The sequence below is a fragment of the Chinchilla lanigera genome, unplaced genomic scaffold, assembly GCF_000276665.1.
Source record: "Chinchilla lanigera isolate Chin_1 unplaced genomic scaffold, ChiLan1.0 scaffold00016, whole genome shotgun sequence".
NCBI classification, from domain to species: Eukaryota; Metazoa; Chordata; class Mammalia; order Rodentia; family Chinchillidae; genus Chinchilla; species Chinchilla lanigera.
In genome coordinates, this window is record NW_004955417.1 from 10,948,527 (window position 1) to 10,971,801 (window position 23,275).

Here is a 23,275-nt window from a genome sequence, read left to right on the forward strand (position 1 = left end):
TCACAACCTTGCACTTGCCAGGCAGGTGCTGTGCCAGTGAGCTAAATCCCCAGCCCCTTTTTCTTTTGTCTTTTTGAGACTGGGTCTTGCTGTGCAGTTCAGGCTGGCCTTGAGCTCACTTTGTTGACCAGGCTGGTCTCGAACTTGCAAGGATCCTCCTGCCTCAGCCTCCCGAGTGCTGGGATTACAGGCATGTGCCACCACACCTGGCCATTGGTTTATTCTTACATAACATGAAACTAATTGACAGTAAATCTGCAAATTACTTGACCTGAAATGTATTTATTAAGTATATGTGTACATGAAAGATACAAGTGGTAACTGTTTGTTAATATTAAAATGACTTACTGAGTCTAGGCAGTGAATTAACCATAAAATAGATTATTTGGCTTGAGAAAAATAAGCAGGTCACATAAGAAAGTAGAGGTCTATGATATTTTTGTCTTTGTAAGTAGTGTTGTGGTAGCATTTGCTTTAAATTAGTCTTTTAAAATTCTCTAGGACAATTTTACATTTTCTAGTTACTTATACTACCTTTTGGGGATTTTGTTTTGCATTTTAGTTTTTTCCCAGATTAATGACAGAGTTAACGGAACTACAAGAATTTTATGACCCAGATACAGTGGAACTTATGACCTGGATAAAGTAAGAACTGAATTGCCCAACACTATTCTTAAGCTATTAACTTAGCTATTGCTATTGTATGCTAGCTAATGAATTCAGGGGAAAGAATAAGTCATTTTGAAAATTCCCATAAAACTCAGAAATTTTATTCTGTGTTTTTAGGGATATTCAGTTTTTTGTTGTTGGTTTGGTTTGGTTTGGTTTGGTTTTTTGAGATAGAGTCTCAATATGTAGCTCAGGCTGGCCTTGAATTTACTATGTAACCCAGGCTGGCCTCAAACTCACAGTGATTGATCCTCCTATCTCAGCCTCCCAGGCGCTGGGATTACAGGTGTGCACCACACACCCAGCTATTTAATAGACTTTGTAATTCTAATTTCTAATTAAACTCACCTTCGGGGCCTTGGAAATGCAATATTGGTAAGTATGAGGTTGAAGACTCCCACTGTCAAACATCTAAAAACATGGAATAAAAAGAAATAGATATATTTTCATTTAGAGTCAAGAGGATGCTTCTTTTGCTGTGAGTTGCAGGGGATGGGCAGTTGTTGCTGTTTCTGATAGCCAGGGTGTTTCGATTTTAATTCCCAGGTGGGAGGAGGGATTTGGTCTTGGACCTTTGGCAGCAGATGGTAGACCTGAGAACCCCTTCAACACACAGGGACTTTGAGAGACTGTACTGTTGGCGAAAGCGTCTAAAAACAAAGGATCTGCTAATTGGTAGAATATAAATGGTAGGCTGAGGAATGACTTGGTAATAGAGCACTTCTGGGTTCACTCCGTAGTGCTGCCCAGAAGAACAAAAAAAAATTCATTCTTGCCCCTGTCCATTTATTTTGCATTATTTTTAATAGCATTATTATTATCCAGCACATGTGTTTATGTTTATTGTCTTCCTCTTTTCAAAAAAAAGTATCTTCAGCACTGAAAACAGTGCTTGTGGTATGGGACTCTGGTTGTTTTGGTTTTGGGTTTTTTTTTTTTTTTTTTCTATGAATCCACAAGTGAAATGAAAACTGACGTTGAAATTTAAGTGTAGGGCCAGGGAGATAGCTCAGCGGCATAAACGCCTGCCTGGCAAGCGCAAGGTCCTGAGTTCGATTCCTGGTACCAAAAAAAAGAAATTTAAGTGTGTTTTACATTGTCAGTTGTCTGGTGTTTCAGAGTTGATATAAATTAGTGATCTGAATTGCACGCTACTTTTTCATTGTATGATTTGCTGGGCTCTTGCAGAAGACAAGCTCCGGTTGCAGCTGTGTTTGCGGGGAGTCCGCAGTTAATGGGTGCCATTAAACTGTGCACTGGCTGGATGGTGACAAGCTTGCCTCTCTATAACGATGATGATCTTCTGAAGAGGAATGAAAATGTAAGGCATTTTACACCCTACGTTTGGTTCTTTCACAGCAGTATTTATTTTAGTATAGTTCTGCAGTGATGTATATGTTCCTACTTATCTAAGAAAAGCCAAACAATTTTAGACAAGATCAGCGTATTCGGGTTGTTATGGCCTAAATATGCCATAAACAACCTAAGCAATTCTAGAAGAGCTAATTAGCTTTAATTTTTAAAAGATGTGTAATACATTTAACCAAGGGGAAACCCAAAGGTAAACTAGTAAGTTCTGTGTTTCACGAACAGTACTGATGTGTTTCTAGGGAAAACATTTACTTTTCCACCAAGTATCTGGGGAACTGAGGTGTAATATTTTAAAAGGGAAGCTTGCTTTGAAAATACTGTGATTCTCATTGTTGCGGGAAGGAAGGCTGTAGCTAAAGTGTTGGTTCGCTGTGGCTGCCCAAGCTGAGATTGTGTTTATTTTAATGTTGTGGATATTTCGTGATTGGGCTCTTATTAATCCTTCAGTACTAACAAGGTTAAGCAGGCCGACTCTGGAGTTAGAGCATCTGGACTCAAACTCTAATTCTGCCACATCCTAGCTTTGAGATCTTGAATAAGTTACTGTAAATAATAATAATAGTTCTTCCCTCCTGCTTGGGACGATTAAATGAGATAAGGTGCTGTGCTTAAAACACAGTAAAATTTAAAGTTAGTTGTTACGGTGTTTTATTACACTATTAAATGATGATTGTATATACATGCATATACATGTGCACAGATACACAGGAGGCCGAAAGCCAGCGCAGCCAGTTCTGCTACAGAAATCTAAGAAGTCGTCATAAAGGTCATTCCCCTTGATGTGAGTCTTGAAAACTGATTAGAAATTTGTTTGGTAAAGGAATGCCTATGATTCTAGGCTGAAAAAAGTTAGACAAAGACAAGAAATGTGTATGGCCACAAAACTGGAAAATAAAACAGAGGCCAAATTCCGAAGGACCTGCAGTGTCATGCTGCAGGATTTAGAGTTGTCCTTGAGGAAGTTGGAGACAAAGACCTTCCATAAACCTGGCAGTGGAGTGATTAGATCTGTTTTAGAGAGTTCATTATGGTCACAGCAGAGAGAGCAGATGGAAGCCGGCCTGGGAGAGATAAGAGCTGGGAGATCTACCTCAGGGTGACCTGCCTGGGAGAGAGCAGCCGGCTCAATCTCAGTGTTTGCAGTGCCTCAAAGGGACGTTGCTCACGGAGAATACAGACAGCTTACTCCTGAACTTTTATTCTTTATGGATTTAAAACAAGTAACTCTATCACTTTCTTTTCCTTTTTTTTTTTCTTTTCTTTCTTTTCTTTGAGCCAGGGTCTTGCTATGTAGTTCAGGCTGGGCTTCAACTTATTAGGCCCAAGGTGGCCTCAAAACTTGGGATAATCTTCCTGCCTCAGCCTGTTTCCTTTGATAGGACTTTTTCCTAGAACGGAATTTCAGAATCACTTATAATTAGGTCAGAGTCCTAGTAAAGTTCTGAATAATTTAAATGTTCTAGAGTTTTCAGGTTTTTTTGTTTTTTTGTTTTGTTTTTATCTTTTTGAGACAGGGTCTTGCTATGCAGTTTAGGCTGATCTTGAGCTCACTTTGTAGCCCAGGCTGGCCTTGAACTTGCAGTAATCCTCCTGCCTCAGCCTCCCGAGTGCGTGTGCCACCATGCCTGGCTAGTTTTCAGTTGTATGGAAGTAGTAACCATGACTCTGAAAACAGCAAATATGTTTCTTCCTAAACCTTTATCTTTCTCTGTGGTGTCTAGTACATAGCAAATACCAAATAAATTTATTCTATTAAAATCCAAACAGAATTCCAGGAATAAGACTATATCATTTAGGCGCTGTCTCCAGTTTATGATACATGACTTGTCTTTGCCTAATCTCCTCTGCCAGTGATTTGCAGCGTGGGATGGTTATGTGCCCAGTGACATTTGGCTGCTGCGGAGACAGTATGGTTGGCGCAGTGCCGGAGGGTTCTCTAGGCACCTGGGGTGGAGACCGAACGTCCTGGAACACCTCCTGCGGTGCCTGGAGCGGTCTCTGTTCAGCCCCAGCAGAGCCGCCTGGCCTCAGTGTCATTGCTGCTGAGCTGGAGAAGCTGCCCTGGGCTGGCAGTCATGTCATTGCCGTTGCACAGAAATGTTTTCAATGCTCAGTTTGTTACACTTTCCTGAAACTTAAAAACAAAAGTGTATATAAACAACTATCAGTAGATACAGGCTGGATAAGAGAGAGCCATTCCCCTGGAAACTTACTTGGCACAGGGTAGCGATGGAGCGCTTCTCTTTTGGCACCTCTGTCAGTGGATATTGAACCAGAAGCTGCTAGAGAGCCATTACCCATGACTTGTGACACAGAGCTACTGAGTATTCTTCAAGTAGCTTACAATCCTGTTTAGGCCAGATTTCAAGTCTGCATTTTCAGGACAAAAGATGTGTGATACTAAAAGTGTTGGTGAAGTTGTTGCCTTGCGTGTGTGAGGCCCTGGATTTGATCCTCAGTACTCCAAAAAAAAAAAAATCTTAACAGACCAGACCTAATTCTGACACAGACATCTCTTACCTCTTGCCTTGTTGCTTGTAAACATAAAGTAGAAATCTAAATAATTAGGAATTTTTAAAATCAACTTTTAAGCATGGTGTGGTGGCATACGCCTATAATCCCAGCACTGGGGAGGCTGAGGCAGGAGGATTGAGGTGAGTTCAAGACCAGCCTGCATTATATAGTAACACTGCCTGAAAAAAAAAAAAGAAAGAAAGAAAAGGAAGCTATAGAATCAACTTTTAATTTTGGAAAAGTTTTAGGTTTGATCAGGAATTTAGCTCAGTGGTGCAGGACTGCCTGGCAAGCGTGAGATCCTCAGTTCGACTGCTAGTACCAAAAAGAGAAAAGAGAGATTGCAAATACTAGTACTACAGAGTTCCTGTTGCCCTTCACCAAGCTGTCCTTTAACACCAGTGTCTTACGTAACTCTGGCACATTTGTTAAATCTGGGAAATTAGCATTGGTGCAATACAGTTAACTAAACTTGGACTTTATTTGGATTTTATCAGTTTTTTCCACAAATGTCCTTTTTGTGGTCCCATGTCTAATTTAAGAAACCACATTGCGAAAGTTTAAATCTGGAGTGTATTTAGAATTTATTATTTTTTTTCAGGAGAAAATGTTGGAGTACGAATATCTCAAGTGTAGTTTATTAATAAGATTTTAATAGGAAACTTGACGAGACTTGTCATGTAGGAACAAATAAGCCCAGAGATATTTCATTGAACATGTGCTATATGCCTGGCAGCTTTCAAATCTATTGTTATATACACTGCATACTGCTAAGGTCCCTGCTTCCATCAGTCACAGGTGGGAAAACATAATAGCCCGCAGAACATGCCTTGACACATCCTCGGCGATGTGTTCAACAGACCGTGCTTTAAGAAGTCCACCTCTTACCGGGTGTGGTGGCTCATGCCTGTAATCCTAGCACCTCGGGAGGCTGGGGCAGAAGAATCGTTGCGAGTTCGAGACCAGCCTGCACTACAAAGTGAGCTCAAGGCCAGCCTGAACTGTGTAGCCGAGACTCTGTCTCAAAAAGACCAAAAAAAAAAAGTACCTGTTTGCCAGGTGCAGTGGCACACACCTGTAATCCCTACTGAGGCAGGAGGATTGTAAGTTCAAGGCCAGCACAGGCAACTTTGTAAGACTGTGTCTAAAAATTTAAAAAGGACTGCAGATATAGCTCAGTGGTAAGGCATGAGGCCTTGGGTTCAATCCCTAGTACTGAAAAAAAAAAAAAGAGATGAAGCCATCTCTTTAGATGTCAGTGGTTGCTAAGCTTGCCTCAATTATTGCTCATTTAGTTTTCTCTCATACTACAGTGGTGTATCTTAAATGTTATAATCATGAGAAACGGTCTTAACATACAGATGACAAAGGTGGATCAAAAAATACGGTGTATGTTTAAATTTTTAGAATGTATTGCAGTAAGAGACACTTTGCCACTAGTCGCCCTTGTGGTACTCCCCGACACGTCACACACACGTCCTGTCCTGCCCTTCCTGCCTCTTTCTGAAGCGGCTCTGGAGGCCTCTCCTGAGCATCTGTATGAGATGTGGTCAGAAGTACAGTGAGAGCTGCTGCCTAGTGCTGTGCAGCGGCGAGGCAAGCTCGTGGAGACGCGACAGTGCGTCCTCACCTGCCTTACTCACCAGGTCTGGCCCCTGGGGCTTCCGGCTCTTCCCCACAGTCACGATGACCATGAAAGGTAACTGTTCTGAGTTGATTCTGGACCTCAGGAGTGCCATGACAGCACAGCTCGGGGCTCAGAGGACTTCCAGAACTGCTTCAGAAAGCGACAAGAAGGAGGGGATAAGTGTGTTAAGTTGAGGGGAAGTAATTCAAGCGAAATTAATAGCAATGTACCTTACAGTGAATCTTCTAAGAGATTTAAACATTTACTGTATGTTTTGATCACACCTCATATATCTTTGCTTTTTATATATTTCAGCCCAAGTAAGTTAGTAGTTTCCCCTCAGAAACTTTCTTTCAAGTTCTTACAGTTCTGTGGAACATACTGAGGCCAACCTTAGGAAGCTTAAATATTCTCATGTAAATAAACTTGGAAAATCTATTCCTGACCAGACGTGATCTTTATCTTTAGGCTCTTCTATAGTACACTTTTTATTCACTACATAAAGATCAAAGATGACAGTTAACACTTCAATGTATTAACGCGCTTAATGGCACATGCAGAATCCCACGTATATTTCCGTACACGGGCATAGTGTCCACTTGTGAGATCCACCCACGCTTTTCCGCCCTCTCTCCCTCTTACTATATTTTAGGTCAGCTGTTTTTAGCTTTCACATGTGAGAACATGTGGTACTTGTTTTTCTGTATCTGGCTTAAATCCACAGTAAATGTTTAAACAGAATACTCTACCTGCTCATGTTAGCGTCGCCAAACAGCTTTTAACATTTGCTGTGCTCAGTTCACATGTAAGGAACGTTACACGCTTCTATGTGGTTGTTTTCTAATTGCATACCATATTCTAGTTCTTTGCTTTTTTCTCTTTTTATTTTTCTCTTTTTCTTTCTTTCTTTCTCTCTTTCTTTCTTTTCCTTCCTTCCCTTCCTTTCTTTCTGTGGCTGTTTTCTGAGACAGAGTCTTGTATAGTCAGGCCGGTCTTCAAATCAATCCAGGCAGCCTCAAACTTGGCACGCACTTGGCTTAGCCATCTGAGCACAGGGATTTTAGGCCGAAGCCACCATTCCCAACCATGCCACATTATTTTTTGCTGATGTATTTATATTAAATGTGATCATTATAAAACATGAATATAAGCTTCTTGGGAGCAGAAACCAAGTCTTAATAAATATCTTTACTTTCCACATGGAATGCTTAGTACTGAGAATGCAGATGGTTAGTGGATAGGTGTGATTAACATAAGCTTTCAGTGTCTTTTAAAATCAGTTTTAATTTTATTGTTTCAGATTTATCAGATCTACTCAAAGCGGTCTGCTGAGGATATTTATAAAATACTGACGTCCTACAAGGCTAACTACCTGATAGTAGAAGATGCTATCTGCAATGAGGTGGGGACCATGCGGGGCTGTAGGGTTAAAGACTTACTAGACGTTGCAAATGGTCACGTAAGTAGCCATTAATTCAACTGATAATCTTCAAGCTTTACTTTTGGAACTTAACTAAGAATGTAATTGATTTATATAATAATAGAGTAGCTTATAAAAATAGTAATTTTGTCAGTGTGCAAGAAGGCATTGTGGGCTGCGGATGTAGCTCAGCTGCACAGCCCTTGTCTAGCAAGCACAAGGTTGAGTTCCATTCACAGTACCAGAAAAAAGGAGGCAGTGTTGACTGGTGCGGTGCTGCACACTATAATCCCAGCACTCAGGGAGGCTGAGGTTGGTGGATTGCCATAAGTTTGAGGCCAGCCTGGACTACACAGTGAGGTCATGGGCAGCCTGAGCCATAGCGAAACCCTGTCTCAAAACAATAAAAAAAAAAAAAAAAAAAAAGAAGGCATTGTTGCCAGGTGTGCTGGTGCATGCCTATAATCCCAGCACTCGTGAAGCTGAGGGAACAGGATCATCAGGAATTTGAGGGCAGCCTGGGCTACGCAGTTTAAGGTGAGAAGGCCAGCCTGATTACAAAGCAAGACCCTGTCTCAAAAAAACAAAAACAACCACAAAAGAAGGCGTTGTGGCATTGTTGCAAAAGAAGTTGTTCTACTAATGCCTGAATTCCTAATTTATTACCTGTACTTGTGTATGTGTGAACATTTATAAACAAAAGGTGTCATAATTTGATTTGAATGAGCTTACTAAAACAATCTGAAAAGTAGCTAGTTGACTTGTCATATTCTTATGTTGAGTGATTGAGTTTAATTTGATTCACATCTAGAAGAAATGCTTACTAAAGTAGCACAGTGTCTGTGCAGTGAGCCTTTGTTATCCACAAAAATTAGTGTATTCAGAGCTACCTAGCTGTCAGGGTTTAGTTGGACCTTAATTTCTACGTCAGTTTCAGTCTCCTTAGCCGGCAGTGGATCTATGTCTGTGCATCTGGTAACAAGACTAACAGGAGAGTTTGTGTGTCTTTAGTTAGTGTTCTCTAAAGTGGACGCCTTTACTCCTGAGAAGATTGGGAGTGGGAGGTATTAGGAATCGTGTATGGGCTGGGGATAGAGCTCAGTGGCACAGCACCTGCCTGGCAAGTGCAAGGTCCTGAGTTCGATTCTCGGTACCCAAAGAAGAGGTAGGGGGAGGTATGGTGCATCATTCTGAGTGGTGGTGCATATTCTGTTTAGGTTACAGCCAAAATTTTTGTCCATTCATAAATAGTCATAGTTCTGTATTTTATCATCTAACACCATCTTGCATATAAGAAATTAGTTTTAGAAATTGCCATCTTTTTTTTCTTTATGTCTCCTTAAGATTGTGATATAAATTTATCGTTTTATGCTGCATATATTTTGAATTCTCTGTCTTGGTACTTTTTGATTGTTTGTTTTTTGAGACAGGGTTGGACAATTACCACAAGTTTGAGGCCAGCCTGGACTACATAGTGAGTTCACGGGCAACCCTGTGAGCTCACTTTGTAACCCAGGCTGGTCTCAAACTCACAACGATCCTGGTGCCTCAGCCTCTCGAGTGCTGGAATTACATGTAGGTGTGCACCACTTACGCCTGGCTTTTTTTTTTTGACCACTTCTTTCATGTAATGCCAGGCATAGACTTAAGATAATCCCTCCTTTTACTCTTAAAGTTGGCTCTGTGGCATTTTCATAATGCATTAGAATAATACTTAGCATTTATTTACTTTTTTCTTTTGGTATCAGGAATCAAACTCAGGACCTTGCACTTGCCACGCAGGCGCTGTGCTACTGAGCTGTATTTCCAGCCCTTTAGCATTTATTATGAAAAAAATAGAAACCTTTCAAACAAGCTAAGCCATCTTAGTGAATATGAGGTAAGGATGTAGGAATTTGCATTAAGTAAGTCTGTACACTAGATAATTATGAGTCAGGAGGAGGTTCTGCATGAAAAGAGTTTGACTATACGGTAGGAATATAATGTGTTCGTTTCTCAGCCTTGGTAGGCTCTGTATATAGTTCCTCAGAATAATCATAACGAAGTATGAAAACAGTGCTTCCTACATTTTAGGATTAAATATTTTAAAAATTGGATATACTTTATAGTGGTTTGTCACTGCTGAGTTTTGGAGTTTAGTGGGTGTGGTGAATCACCTTTGAAGAGTTCATGTGAGGTGTTTTGTAGTTTGTGTTTGGCAATATAAATACAACCACTTGTGTATAGATTAATAAGCTTTTTAATATTGTACTTCTTATTTTTTGATAGGTGGTTTGTGAAGAAGGTGACAAGTTAACCTACTCAAAATATGGGCGATTTTGTCACGAGGTCAAAATTAACTATTCTCCATATGTGAATTATTTCACTAGAGTATACTGGAACCGATCCTACTTTGTATATAAAATTAACACTGTGATATCCTTCCAGTCTTGAAGAATAACAGCCTCCATTTCAAAGACTTACTGTACCTGACCTAAAACGTGGTTTTCTTCTACCTGTCTGGTGTTGGACACAGATCGAACTGTGGCCACTTGAGATGCTGCTGCTCCTTCCCCTGCTGTGCACTGGGCTCAGTGCTTTGTGAGAAACGGACCATCAGGCCTTACTGTCCTTGAGTAAAGTGTCACATCTGTCACGGCCATGTTCCAGGCAGGCTCTTCCTTAAGGGGTCAGTTATTTCGGTGTTCGCTCATATGTCTTCATGCTGTAATACCGATCTTGAATTTGAATGTGTTCAGGCTCAGTATATTTCTCAAACATAGTTTTAATAAATACATAGTGTGATCTAATTATATAATAAAAGGAAAGATTATTCTTCAAGCGGGTTGCAGAAGGTGTTCAGTGAACTGAAATTTTACAGTAAAAAACTAATTTAAATGTTAGTTGAAAATCTGTGACATTTAAATTAGAATTATAGAAAATATTTCAAGGCTATATATGAAGGTATAGCCACAACTTTCCATGCTACTGCTCTCATCTGCTGCTTATAAAAGTGAGCCCTTTCTGAGTACTACATAGTGCAGGTTATTGAATTTTATTATTTTATGTCAGTCTACTAAGTGATTATCTTTTTCACTTATACCCATTAATTTGATAGTAACTTAATCATAGTAAAACAGTAACTCTTGTTACTTATATATAAAATATATATTTAAATAGACATTTTAAAGAATGTTGTTCATGGAAATATTAAGTAAAAAATTAAAACTTTGTTCAATTAAGGATATGTACATTATGGTGTACACCAGTTTCTAAGGTATATGTAGATGCTGTTAAACATACCTCTGCATATAGATACACTTACTCTGAAATACAAATGATATTATTCATGAATCTGTTATAGGATTTTGAACATCCAGAAAAAAATAATAAGATAACTTCAAGGGCCAGGGTTATAGCTCAGCGGCACAGCATGCCTGCCTGGCAGATTACGGTTCTGAGTTCAATTTCGCATATCAAAAAAAAAGCAAAACCTTCAAAACACAGTTTCACGCTGTAAGTGCTGTGTTTAAGTATTTGTAATCATTTGTGAAAAGAATTCTAAAACAACTAATTTGGCCTTTGAAAGAGAGTCAGGATAGATATAGCTTTAGATGTATCATTTTAATAAGATGATATACATGATTAGTTTTGCCTTATATACCTGTTCAGTGAACAGGTTTTCAAACTTTACTTGTTAGAGTACTGTAAAAATAGCATTTTTGGAACTCTAAATTACTCCATTAGGAGGGAATATCTTCCCATTGTTTTTATTTTCTGACATACATATATTTAAAGTTCATTTATTCTTAGGGTAACTCTAGGATGCTTTGCTGCTTTGGAGCTTAAGAACTGTTTGATGGTGCGTATGTCTGATGCATTTGTTTCATGTCACTCTTGGGTAGTTGCATTCATTGTATTCAGACAGTGGCAGGCCGTGCACTTCAGGTGACTGTGTGCATCCTAGTAGTGACTCACTTCTGTTTAGCATCAAACTATGAAAATACTACCATCGCTACCTAAGTACGGCGTGAATTGTCACATGTAGTGCTTGTGATTAGAGCATGTAAAAAATGTAATTGAAAAGTCATCTTGCATATTTTGAAGAGAAATAGAACAACCTACTTTCTATGTAGTGTGAAATATTTAATTAAATTTTTATTGGCTATGATCACGTGCTGAATTAGTTTTAGTTGTTATGTTTTGTTTGTCATATTAGTATGTTGATTTTGCTTCTGTCAACTCCTTACAGTGGATCTGGAGAAATTCTTAGTTGAATTTTTTCAGTACTGTAATGAGCTTTCATTCTGTATCAATTGAAAGAGAAAAGCAAGCTTTCTAAAAGGAGATAATATTTGATTGAGAGACAAGCTTATTTGCTTCTGTGTTAACTGTAGCTAAAACAATAGTACTGTACTGGAAAACTGACTTGGAAGCATTTATTTCCTTATTTGTAGAGTAACAAATGAGCTGCAAGTCATTACATTTGGTCATTTACAGTTGTGTATGATAATAAATATCCATTAAAGGAGCAATGTTCATTAGCTTTGGGTAGAAGGACTCTCTTGACAAACCATGCTTTCTCCTTGATATTGCAAGCCATTGCATTAAGTGCCTTCACTTCTTTATTCTAGATTTACTTTTTGTTTTCCCAAAAACATTCTCTCCCATCTTCTTTTCCCTAAGAAAACGTTAGTAGAGTGGTGTGAGGGCACAGCCCGGTGATGGAGCCTTTGCCTGGCCTGCGTGCGGGCCTGGGTTCAGTCCCCAGCCCTGCAAGACAGTTTCTGAAAACATCCTCCCTCAGCTGTTGCCACTGTTGACCTCGGCTCGGTGATGAGCAAATCCGTGTTAAGGTGTCTGGCTTCCTAGTGTACTTAGCTTCCCAAATGCCAAACAGTGTGAAAATAAAACTTGTTTGCTAACGTATATAAATTGACTCTGCTGGCTTATATTTTTCTAACTTTGGCTCAGTATCTTGGTACTTCTGTTCAGCTGGTAGAGTTTTGCAACTGAAGGAGTGTATTCTCCGTGAGCACTTTTTCTTCATTACTTTTAGTATATGTAGGCAGCATTTTTTTCAAGGACACTAATTGAAATTGCCGCTTGCGGTGTTGTGACACTCTTCCATACAGTCCACTTTGATTCAGAGAGTCGCAGAAATAGAAGTCCACCAGTGAGTGGTACAACTTGCCCCTGGAAAAAATGCTTCAAAATAATTTCTTCAGTAACTTACCTTATTATTTTGTCTCCAAGAAATCAGTTGTTTTAGGCCCCTTGTGTTTTTGAGCTGTTAGAAGATTTTCAGGCTTTTTGTGGCTAAAAATAGTGCTTATTTTCAGTTGATTGGTGTTTTTAAATGTTTTATGTAAGTTGCTTTTTTGCTAAATTTATTTTTAATGCATGAATATTTAAAGGACTGTGTTACCAATTATAATTATTCTGTATATTTAAGTATCTTTTATAAAGCAAATAACTGCTTCCTAATTAACATCTCAGTATATTCTCTTATCCAATTTTTAAAATACAGTCTTGATTATTGCAATCTGCGAATAGTCTTAGATCTCAATATGTATTAAAATTATGGCTCTGAAAGTTGTGAGTAAAATCAAGCCATTTCCTAAGTTTTTATATGTGTAGGATTAATACTGTAAAAAATTAGATAGGAAAATTGCAAAGGAATATATATGGCTCAACTATTTTTTTTGTCTACTAAAGTTTCTAAGCATGCTTTTATGTTTTCTATAATAAAAAGGACCTTCTGCAACCAAATTTGTTGAAATTTGGTATAAAGGTGTCTTTGAATCATTTTTGTTTTTAAGTCTCTTAGAACGTGGAATGTCTTAGAGGCCGACCGTGGTGGCGCACACCTGTAATCCCGGCACTCGGGAGGCTGAGGCAGGAGGATCAGTGAGAGTTCGAGACCAGCCTGGGCTACAAAGTGAGCTCTAGGCCAGCCTGAACTGCATAGTGAGACCCTGTCTCAAATAGACAAACAAAAAAAATCATGCATAATGTCTTAATCTTGGCATATGTAGTCCTTCATGCAGTTCTGTAAGTGATACATTTAACTCATGACCACTGTATTTACTTAGTAGAATAGTGGTATCAGAAAGAAACATGCATTCCAAGTATAAAGTTTGAAATTTCTCCTGAACTGCCTTTCATATTTTAAGATAATAGCTTTGTACACCTGTTTAACAAAGGTGCATACAGCTACTGTTACGCTCACTGCCCTCTAAGTAACATCTATACAGTGTGTATTTAGATTAAATATTTCTCTCCTATAACAAAAATTAAATCTTTGCAGAAGTATAAAACTTAATTTCTTTTTTAAATTATTTATTTATTTTCACTTTTTGAGACAGGGTTTCACTATGCAGTTCAGGCTGGCCTTGAATTCACTTTTTGTAGCCTAGGCAGGCCCAAGCTCGTGGTGAACCTCCTGTCTCAGCCTCCCGAATGCTAGGATTACAGGCATGCGCCACCATGCCCAGCATAAAACTTAATTTCAGTGACCATAAATCCTTTAAAGGAGTTGGATTATAAACTAGTTTCAGATTTTGTAACATGCAGTATACTTTGATCAAGAATGAAATTATTTCCTGCTTAATTGACTTGTTTTACTTTATCATAATAAAAATTTTCAGAATTTTAAGTTGTCTTTTATTCGAGTATGGACTTTTAAATAACTTTATTGAAGTGTAACTCACAGGACATACACTCACCCATTTACAGTGGACGATTCAGTGGTTTGAGCACATCACAGCACTGCCTCCCATCAGGGTCACGGTCATCACCGCCTGAAGGAGCCCCGTGCCCTTTGGCTGTCCCTTCCAGCCACCTCATCCTCCGCTGCTTTGGGCAGCCAGTGGTCTACATTTGTACTCACATAGCCTCACAGTTTCAAGATGCACATCTGTTGTAGCCTCATTTGTGTTGTAGCCTTACTCCCTTTTATTTAGTGTGTGAGTTTTTGTGTGGACATACGTTTTTTCATTTCTCCCGAGCATATAACTGGGAGTAGAAACGCAGAACCATATAATAACTCTTCTCCTTTTGGAGGAACTGCCTGTCTTCAGAGCAACTGTATTATTGTTTTATAATTCTTCCAACAGAGTGTGGGGCTTCCAAATTCTCCACGCCCTCATCAACGTTATCTTTTTCTTCTTCCTCCCTCTCCTCCCTCCCTCCTTTTTTTTTTTTTTTTTTTCCTTAATGCTGGGCATGGGACCCAGGGGTGCTGCACCACTGAGCTGGATCCCAGCCCCTACCACCTTCCCTGTTGGGACAAACTCCCTAACTTGCCCCGGTGAGCCTTGCTCTTGGACCCCTCCCGCTCCTGGTCAGCCTTCTGGATAACTGCAGTTACACGGTTCCAGGCAGGTGCCAGCTTGCCTGGCTCTTCTTTATTACAGCCATCCCAGTGGGTGTAAAGTGGGAACTTTGTGGTTTTGGTTTGCATTTCCGTCATAGCTAATAATGTTGAGCATATATATTTTTTTTTTTTTTTGGTTTTTCTCCAGTACCAGGAACCGAACTCACGAGCTTGTGCTTGCCAGGCAGGCACTTTGCCGCTGAGCTAAATCCCCAGCCCCCTGTTGAGCATATTTTCATGTATTTGTTGGACATTGTGTGTGTGCGCGTGCGCATATTGGATCAAACCAGGCCCTGTGGATGTTAAGCAAACTCTCTACCACTCTACACTACACTCCTCACCCCTCTTTTTTATTATTTGTGAGAGGCATAGACTGATTGATTAGTTAGGGTTAGAAAGTAAGAGAAAATGGAAGGGAATTCAGCCTGAGAGCCGAAAGGGGCACAGCCCTGACGGAAGAGATAAGACTGGCGCCTTACAGAAACGAGGCTAGTTTGGATGGAGTGGCTGAGGTGAGCTCAGGACTGGTTGATCATCAGCTCAGTTCTGTTTTTTTTTGTTTTGTAGTAGGAATCGAACTCAGGACCTTGCGCAGTTCTGGTTTTGCAAGGTACCTCTGAAGAAGTCCCTATGGCTTGAGGGGACAGTTTAGTCTCCATGAGGTGATCCTGCTTGGGACTGTCTCAAGGTTTTTTAAATTATTATTTAGTACATGTTTGTGATATATAATGAATACATTCATCTTGGGGCTAATTATGGTTTTGAGGCTATTTTTCAGTGGTTACTCTAGGGATTGGCAAATACATCTGACAAATCAGAATCTGCTTCAGATTTATAATAAGATACAGTAACTGTTCTAAGGGGGCCTGGGGATTTAGCTCAGCGGCAAAGTGCCTGCTTAGCAAGCAGAAGGTCGTGAATTTGATTCCTGGTACCGGAAGAAAAAAAAAGCAAACAAACAAACAAAAAAACTAAAAAGCTCTAGTTCCTCTTCCCCCTTTGGTACTAGTATTATACATAATTGCATCTTTATGTTATAAACCCCAAAATAGGTTGTTATTACTGTATGTAATTTTAATGTATTTTAAAGAAGCCGAGAGGAAAAGAACAAGTACATGTTGTATGTTTGTGGTGTTTGTTTATCAACCTGATTAGCCCTTTTTTCTTGTCACTTTTTCCTTTGGGTTTGAGGTACACTCTGGTGTCGTTCCTTACCACAGCACAGCTTTGCTTCCGCTCACCTTCCCTGTGCTGTCACGTGTATTCCTGTATGCTGGGCCAGGCAGGGTATTTAGACACAGGTTGCTTCATTCAGCTGTTCCCGAGCACTTGGTGATCTTCCATAATTACCTAGTCATTCCAGCAGCACTTAGCCCCCACATTCTAGTTACAGGAGTCCCCGTCGTGATGGTTCCTTTTAGGTGTCGATGGATGGGTGAAGGAATACCTAGAAACCTGGTACAGCATGTTCTGGGGATCGGCCTGGTCCTCACAGGGTATCATCAACATGAGTCTGCATAGACCAAAGCAGAAAGAGCTGCCCTCTTCAAGAGCGCCCCATTCCATCAGTGACTTCTGGGGAGAACAAAACTAGAAAAGAGAAGTCTGTGGGGTCTGGGACACGCTCTTTCTCTCAGACTGTCAGAACCCCAGGCTTCGCGGTCCTTGAACTGCAGCTCTATGCGGTCTTCACTCCCTCAGCTTCCTGCTCCAGGGGCTTTCAGTTCCCAGATCCCACCTGCCCCACACACCCGGCACTGGCACCAGGAATTGAACTCATGACCTTGCGCTTGCCAGGCAGGCGCTTTTGCCACTGAGCTAAGTCCCCAGGCCGTGGGCTTTCAGATTTGGACTGAACTACGTACGCTACTAGCATCATGGGCTGTCCAGCTTATAGCCCCTGCCTTGTGGCTTCTCAGACCCCCCAATCGTGAGCCAATCCTCCCAATAAATCTCTCACATATCTGTGTACATCCTGTTGGTTGTGTCTGGAGAATACTAATACAAGACCGCAAAGGGATACTACCTAGATCTCCAGGCAATCAACTGCTCTCGGAGGAGCTAAATCGCTTCTTAAGCTGTGCTTTTCCTTGCACGTGTGCCCCATCCTCTTCTCTTTGTAGACTCAGTTCCTCTGCTTACAAATAGCTACTTCTGCTCCCTAGCGCTCGTCTTCCAGACCCAGTGCCCACCACAAGCCCCTCAGTTCATCTGACGAAGTCTTGGGCCAAAGTAGCCTGCTGGCCAGCCACGCTGCCTGCCTTTGGGTCGGGTGACTGTCCCTGGCTGTCCTGGAGCTCTTGGGAGACAGCAGCTTCTGAACAGCCAGAGTGTGGCAGGGACTCAGAAACGACCTGCTTCTGTTATCAGCACAGGTGGAGTGACACCGAATGAATCTCTGTGCCTAGTTAGAGCCCGCCGCTGGGTTCCCTACACATCCATTCGCAAGTGGGATGTAGCTCTTGATTAGTCACTGCTGTTGGATCGGGGACGTGTCAGCATCCAGGTTTCTAGTTTCCTCCTCATCTCAAGCCCTGTGTTTTTCTGCTATAGTATAGATAGATGTATAGATTGCAGCCACATTGAAGACTTTGGCGGCAGATGCTGGAGATTGAACCCAAGACTTTGCGAAGCAACTGCTATCCCACTGAGCTACTTCCGGGAAGGCCTCTGCCTCTGGGCAGTAGGGATTTGGAGAGGGCTGTGACTGTGGGCAGATGTGGTGTCACAGCTCGTTGCCACTCCAGCCGGCTGGGTGGACTTGTGGAGAAAGCATGGATGCAGGTTACAGGGCACCCTCTTTCCTTCCTCTGTGCCAGCTTTACCTCCACCCCCCTGTTGAGCTGCCCCGCGAATAGGAAGGAACTGTGTCCCCTTCGGATAGTTCCTAAAAGGACAAAATGAATTATTTTCCCCGTACAGATCTTCCATGGATTGTGCTGTTTATTGGGTACAAGGAATTTTATCTTTGTGAAATGTGGCTGAGAACTTTCACATAAATCTAAAAGAGCGCTTCTCAGACTATCTATGGCACACAACCAGTTTGCTTTTCTGATCCACTGCAAATTGCTATGTGGTCCTGCAGCTTAGACCTGATTCAAAGCTTATTCAGGGTGATGAATCACCCAGTTTCCCAGCGCCCAACCTCTTCTGTCCTCGCTCAACTAGATGCAAGCACTGATCGCTTACTTGGAAGTCAGGACGGTGTCACGTTGCTGTACAACTCTCTAAACCGTGCTCTTGGTTGCAGTACTTCCCTTGATACAGACCTGTAATGAATAATTTCTGGTCAGTGCCAGCATGCAGACAATACTTACGATATCTCTGCTGCCCACTTTTGTGTGTGTGTGTGGTCTAAGAAGTTATTTTTAAAGGTATTTAATAATATTTTTAGCACATTCTCATCTGCTTTAATTCTGAAATTGTGTGGATAAGATTTTTCAAACTCAGTGTATTCCCTGGTTTGCTAAAAGCAGTGTATCTGCCTTAGACAATTGGGACTTTTTGAAATGGCATGGGAGAATAGAGGCAAAAGTAGGGTCTGTGGCATACTAGTGATATATTAATGTGAAGATACTTTCCTAGCTACTGCAAATAGTGGGAAAATTTGGAACTTATGGTTTATATCTAGATGTCCCCCCAAAGCCTCATGTGCTCATTGGTGGGGCAGGGCTTGGGGAAGTGATTGGCTTATGGAGCTGTGATGCTAGATCAGGCCGCCAATAAGTTTATAGCTGAATGTGACGTTGGGAGGGGAAGGTGGCCCCTGGGGCGTGGCCTGAAGGGTCTCCCCCCTCCTCTCCCTTGATGGCTGTCTGCTTCCTGTCTGCCAGGCCATGAGCTGTTTCTCCCACACCAGGCCCCTCTGCCATGCCTGTCTTGGAGCCAGAGGACAAAGGACTGGAACGCTACAAATTGTGAGCCAAAATAAACCTTTCCTTCTTTAAGTTGTGGGTGTCAGCTATTGTGTCCCCGTGATGAGACAGTGGCTGGGACAGACTTGGAAGCAGAAACAAAAGAGAGACAAGTGCAACAACCTGTGACTTTCTGCCCTCCAGTTGTCCAGCTGGCGGAGTGGAAGGGACAGACTCCAGCCCTTCAGAAGGGCTGCACCTCCCACTGTGAGCCCTGCAGATGCGGAAATGCAGGTGCCTGTCTGGGCTGGTTCCCTCCCAAGCTCCTCTACCACCATGGAGAGGGTCTCACAGGAAGGTGATTCCAGGTTCCCAGCTGGACACAATTGCCTTGGAGATGTAGCTCTGGCTCCGTCTTGGTAAGAGACACACACCTGTTCTGTCTCTTAGGTAAAGAAGGTCTACTTTCAGGTAGGCAGGGAAGCTGCCAGGAAAGTTAATATAAGGATAAAAGCCAGGCATGGTGGGAGGCTGAAGCAGGAGAATCAAAAGTTCACCAACTACTTAACTAGTCAGTATCTATGTGTAATACAAAGACAGAAATTTGAGACATGGACACTGATTTTTTTTTTTTTTTCCTTTTTGAGACAGGGTCTCACTATTCAGTTCAGACCTGTCTGGAATTCATTTTGTAGCCCAGGCTCGCCTCGAACTCAAAATGATCCTTCTCCCTCAGCCTCCTGAGTGCTAGGATTACAGACATGCACCACCATTCCTGGCCTGGACACTGCTTTTTAAGTTCATTGCTTATTATAAAACCTAGAACATAGCTATAATTCCCAAATGTTTTAGACATAGTTTGACAATGCTTTTGGTTACATGACAGTTTAAAGGTCTGTACCTCTGGCTTATAGGGAAGTATTTACAGGCATGTGAAATGCAGGTGCCACCTGCTCCATAAAATGATTTTTTATTTTTAATTTAATTTAATTTTTTTGTCTTTTTGAGACAGGGTCTCACTATGCAGTTCAGGCTGGCTTTGAGCTCACTTTGTAGCCTAGGCTGGTCTCGAACTCGCCATGATCTTCCTACCTCAGCCTCCTGAGAGCTGGGATACTGGCGTGTGTCACCACACTCGGCTAAAATGATTTTTTGATATAGCAAATATTTCCTGGGAGCCTGCCATGTACCGAGGACAGTACTAGGCAAATAACGTAAGCACCACCCTGCTCTGCCCTGCCCCGCAACCTCCAAACGGAGAATTCAGCCTCTACCAGGGAAGTTAGTTGAACAGGTCATTACAAGGAGAGGAGAGCCACACAGGGATACACAGCACTGCAGTGACAATGTGTAATGGGGCGCACCCTGGCCAAGGAGGCAGGGAAGCTGCCAGGAAAGTTAATAGAAGGTTAAAAGCCAGGCATGGTGGGAGGCTGAGGCAGGAGAATCAAAAGTTCAAGCCCAGCCTGGGCAACTTAGAGACCTGTATAAAAAAATGTTTTTCAAAGCTGTGGGTGTAGCTCAGTAAAGGCTCTGTGTTTAGCCTCAGTACTGAAGCAAAAGAAGCACAGGCAGGAGGAGAAGCGGGGTGGAGAGGAAGAGGGGAAAAAACAAAAAGCCTACAGTACTTACAGGTGTCACTGATTGCCTCTTGAAAGATATATTTTGGAAGCACCTAAGGATATGTAATTTAGTTAGATATTGAAGAGCAGCTTGTACAGAGAATAAATTATTTCCAACCACAAGCTTATGTCATATTCCTTTATACCTGAAAGAAATCTCTATTATGGGTAGTGACAGTACCCCTAATCGGCCACCAGATGGCAGTGCAACCCGTGCGACTAGTCCCTGCCTTCCAAATGATGCATTAGAGTGGTAAATTCTGTTCTTAACTGGGTTTTTTTTTGTTGTTGTTGTTGTTGTTTTAAGAAAATACAAAAGAAATGGACTGAATCCAAATTTATCTTCATTTATGTTATAATCAAGGGCTTTTATGAAGAGAATCTTTATCCTTAAGTAATATGTAACAGCAAAATAATGTATTGCGTTTTTTCCCTTCATAGTTTTTCCTAATTTCCTGTATTATTTGGAATCAGTGAAAGGGGCCCAGATTTCCACAGGGAAACATTTTTGACCTACCAGAAGAACAAGGAAACTGGAAAAAAAAAAAAGCTGGGAAGATTCAGAGAAAACATTTTGTGCTGTCATGAAGGAGGAGAATATGACTGAGCACTGCTGTTTATTATCCAGCAGAAAACCAAAACACCTTCTTCAGGAACTGGTGAACACAGGCAGCATATGAATTTTCGTGGTGCTCTGCAAATGCATAATCGGGTATTGTCACTTAGGCCACAGGCCTGGTGTTAGGGTTTGCCCAGAGTGGAGGGGGCTAATGGTATACAGGACTTGCAGTTCTAAAGCTAGGTCCACCCTGGTGAGCCAGGGTGAGTTGGACCTCTGTTTTGAAGGCTTTAGTTTCCTGTAAATTACGTGCTGGAAACTTAATCCCAATGCCAGTGTTGGAGGTCAGCACAAGGGCTCTGCCCCCTCTGTGGAGGGGGCTGCAGGACTGGGTGTTCTCTTCAGCTCTTTGCTGTGTAAGGACAACATCCGTCCTCTCCAGAAGCTTCAGTGTTCAGGGTATCGTCTTGGCAGCAGAGAGACTGGGCCTCAACCTGCTGAAGCTTTGATCTTGGGCTTTGCAACCTGTAGAATCATGAGAAAAAACTCTTCTCTCTATAAATCACCCAGTCTCAGGTATTCTGTTACAGCAGCACAAAATAGACTGAGACATCTGGTCATCCTATCCAGGGTCCAAGGAAGCAGTGTGGTGCAGGGAGGGGGTGGGAGAGAGAGGAAGAGAAGAGTGCTCAAATATTAGCACCTGAGACACTGGGTGAAGGAGAAGGCGTCCTTTGTACACATCTTGTAACTTTGCTGTAGGTTTACAACTATTTCACAAACAAAAAATCGACAGTAAGGTATCTTCTTTATGAACTGATTGGTAAAAGTTTGGGCTGTCTGACTACCTACACGTGTATTACTGGGAAGATTACTTGAGTCCTCTGAGACTCGGTTTCCTCCTTTATAAAATGGGCATTATACTATTAAGGTTCTTGAAATGAAAAGATCATCCAGAATCATGGGGTGGGTGTCTGTGACCGAACCAGTGACAAATGTCCTCATAGGAGACACATCCGAGAGATGGGCAGACAGCAGAGAAGAGGGCGATGTGAAGTAGGAGGTTTGGAGTGATGTGGCCATAAGCCAAAGCATGCCGAGGAATGCCAGCAGTCACCAGAAGCTGTCGTAGACAGGGATGAGATTCTGTCTTGTAGCCTCTGGACTGGGTGTGACCCCACTGATACCTCATGTCAATCTTCTGGCCCCCAGAACTGTGAGATGAGAGAAATTTGTTAAAACTCTGATATGAGACAAATAATGTACAATGAAACATCACATTGTCTCTCTGTTCGCTGATGGACACTTAGGTTGCTTCCATCTTTTGGCTGTTGTAAATAATGCTGCTATGAACATTCGCACGAGTCCCTGTGTAGGTGTAGGCTTTCTGCTTTTCAGTGGGTATCTTTTTTTTTGTACCGGGAATCGAACTCAGGACCTTGTGCTTGATAGGCAGGCACTTATGCCACTGAGCTATATCCCCAGCCCCTTCAGTGGATATCTGCAAGAGGAATCTCAGGGCCATCTAGTGGGTCTGCCTCAGACATAATGAGAAACTGACAGACTTCAAAAACAGCTGCGGCATTTCACACTTTACTTGGATGAGGGTTCAAAATTTTCCACACTTTCACCAACACTCACTGTTTTGTCTTTTTGGTCATAGCCATTTTACTGGCTGTGCACATCTCTGTGTGTGTGCACGTGTGCAGTGTGTGTGTGTGTGTGTGTGTGTGACCACTCAGCCCTCAGCCCTGTGATGAGCCTTTAGTGATGAATCCCGCTGCGAGCATCTTTTCATGGGCAGATCGGCCATTTGTGTGTCTTTGGAGGACCAGCTGTTCAAATCATTTCCCCATGTTTCCGTTTGGTCATCATTTTATTATTGAATTTTTTATATACTTTAGTTTTTAGTCCCTTATCAGCTATTTGATTTGAAAATATTTTCTTTTAGTCTGTGGGCTACCTTTTTGCTGGTGTTGTTTTATGTGCCTTGGTGTTTTTGTTTTGGTGTGTGTGTGTGTGTGTGTGTGTGTGTGTGTGTGTGTGTCTCCCTGAGGATCGAACTCATGGCCTCATGCATCCAAAGCACTTGTTCTACCACTGAGCTACATTCACAGCCCCCAAAGGTCTTCCTTTTTGAATTGAAATTTCAGTATTTTTTCTGCCCCTGCTTTGGAAAGCCTGTGACACCGGCAGGGTCAGGGCCCAGCTTGTGCACACCTGGGGCAGCTGTCACCAGCTCTCAGTTCCCGGCTCCATCTCCCCCCACTGACAGGGAAACC

General features: G+C 41.8%; 1 protein-coding gene across 1 annotated transcript in view; it reads left to right on the top strand.

Annotated features, from left to right (window-relative positions):
• Positions 1-13,352, top strand: part of Dpy19l4 (dpy-19-like 4 (C. elegans)) — a gene marked incomplete at its 5' end in the record, with an annotated part of 61,201 nt that extends 47,849 nt beyond the window's left edge. The window contains 4 exon segments of the mRNA XM_013512758.1: positions 563-645; positions 1,858-1,990; positions 7,482-7,640; positions 9,870-13,352. Coding sequence (XP_013368212.1) covers positions 563-645; positions 1,858-1,990; positions 7,482-7,640; positions 9,870-10,034 — 540 coding nt within the window.
• Between the last annotated feature and the right edge of the window lie 9,923 nt (positions 13,353-23,275).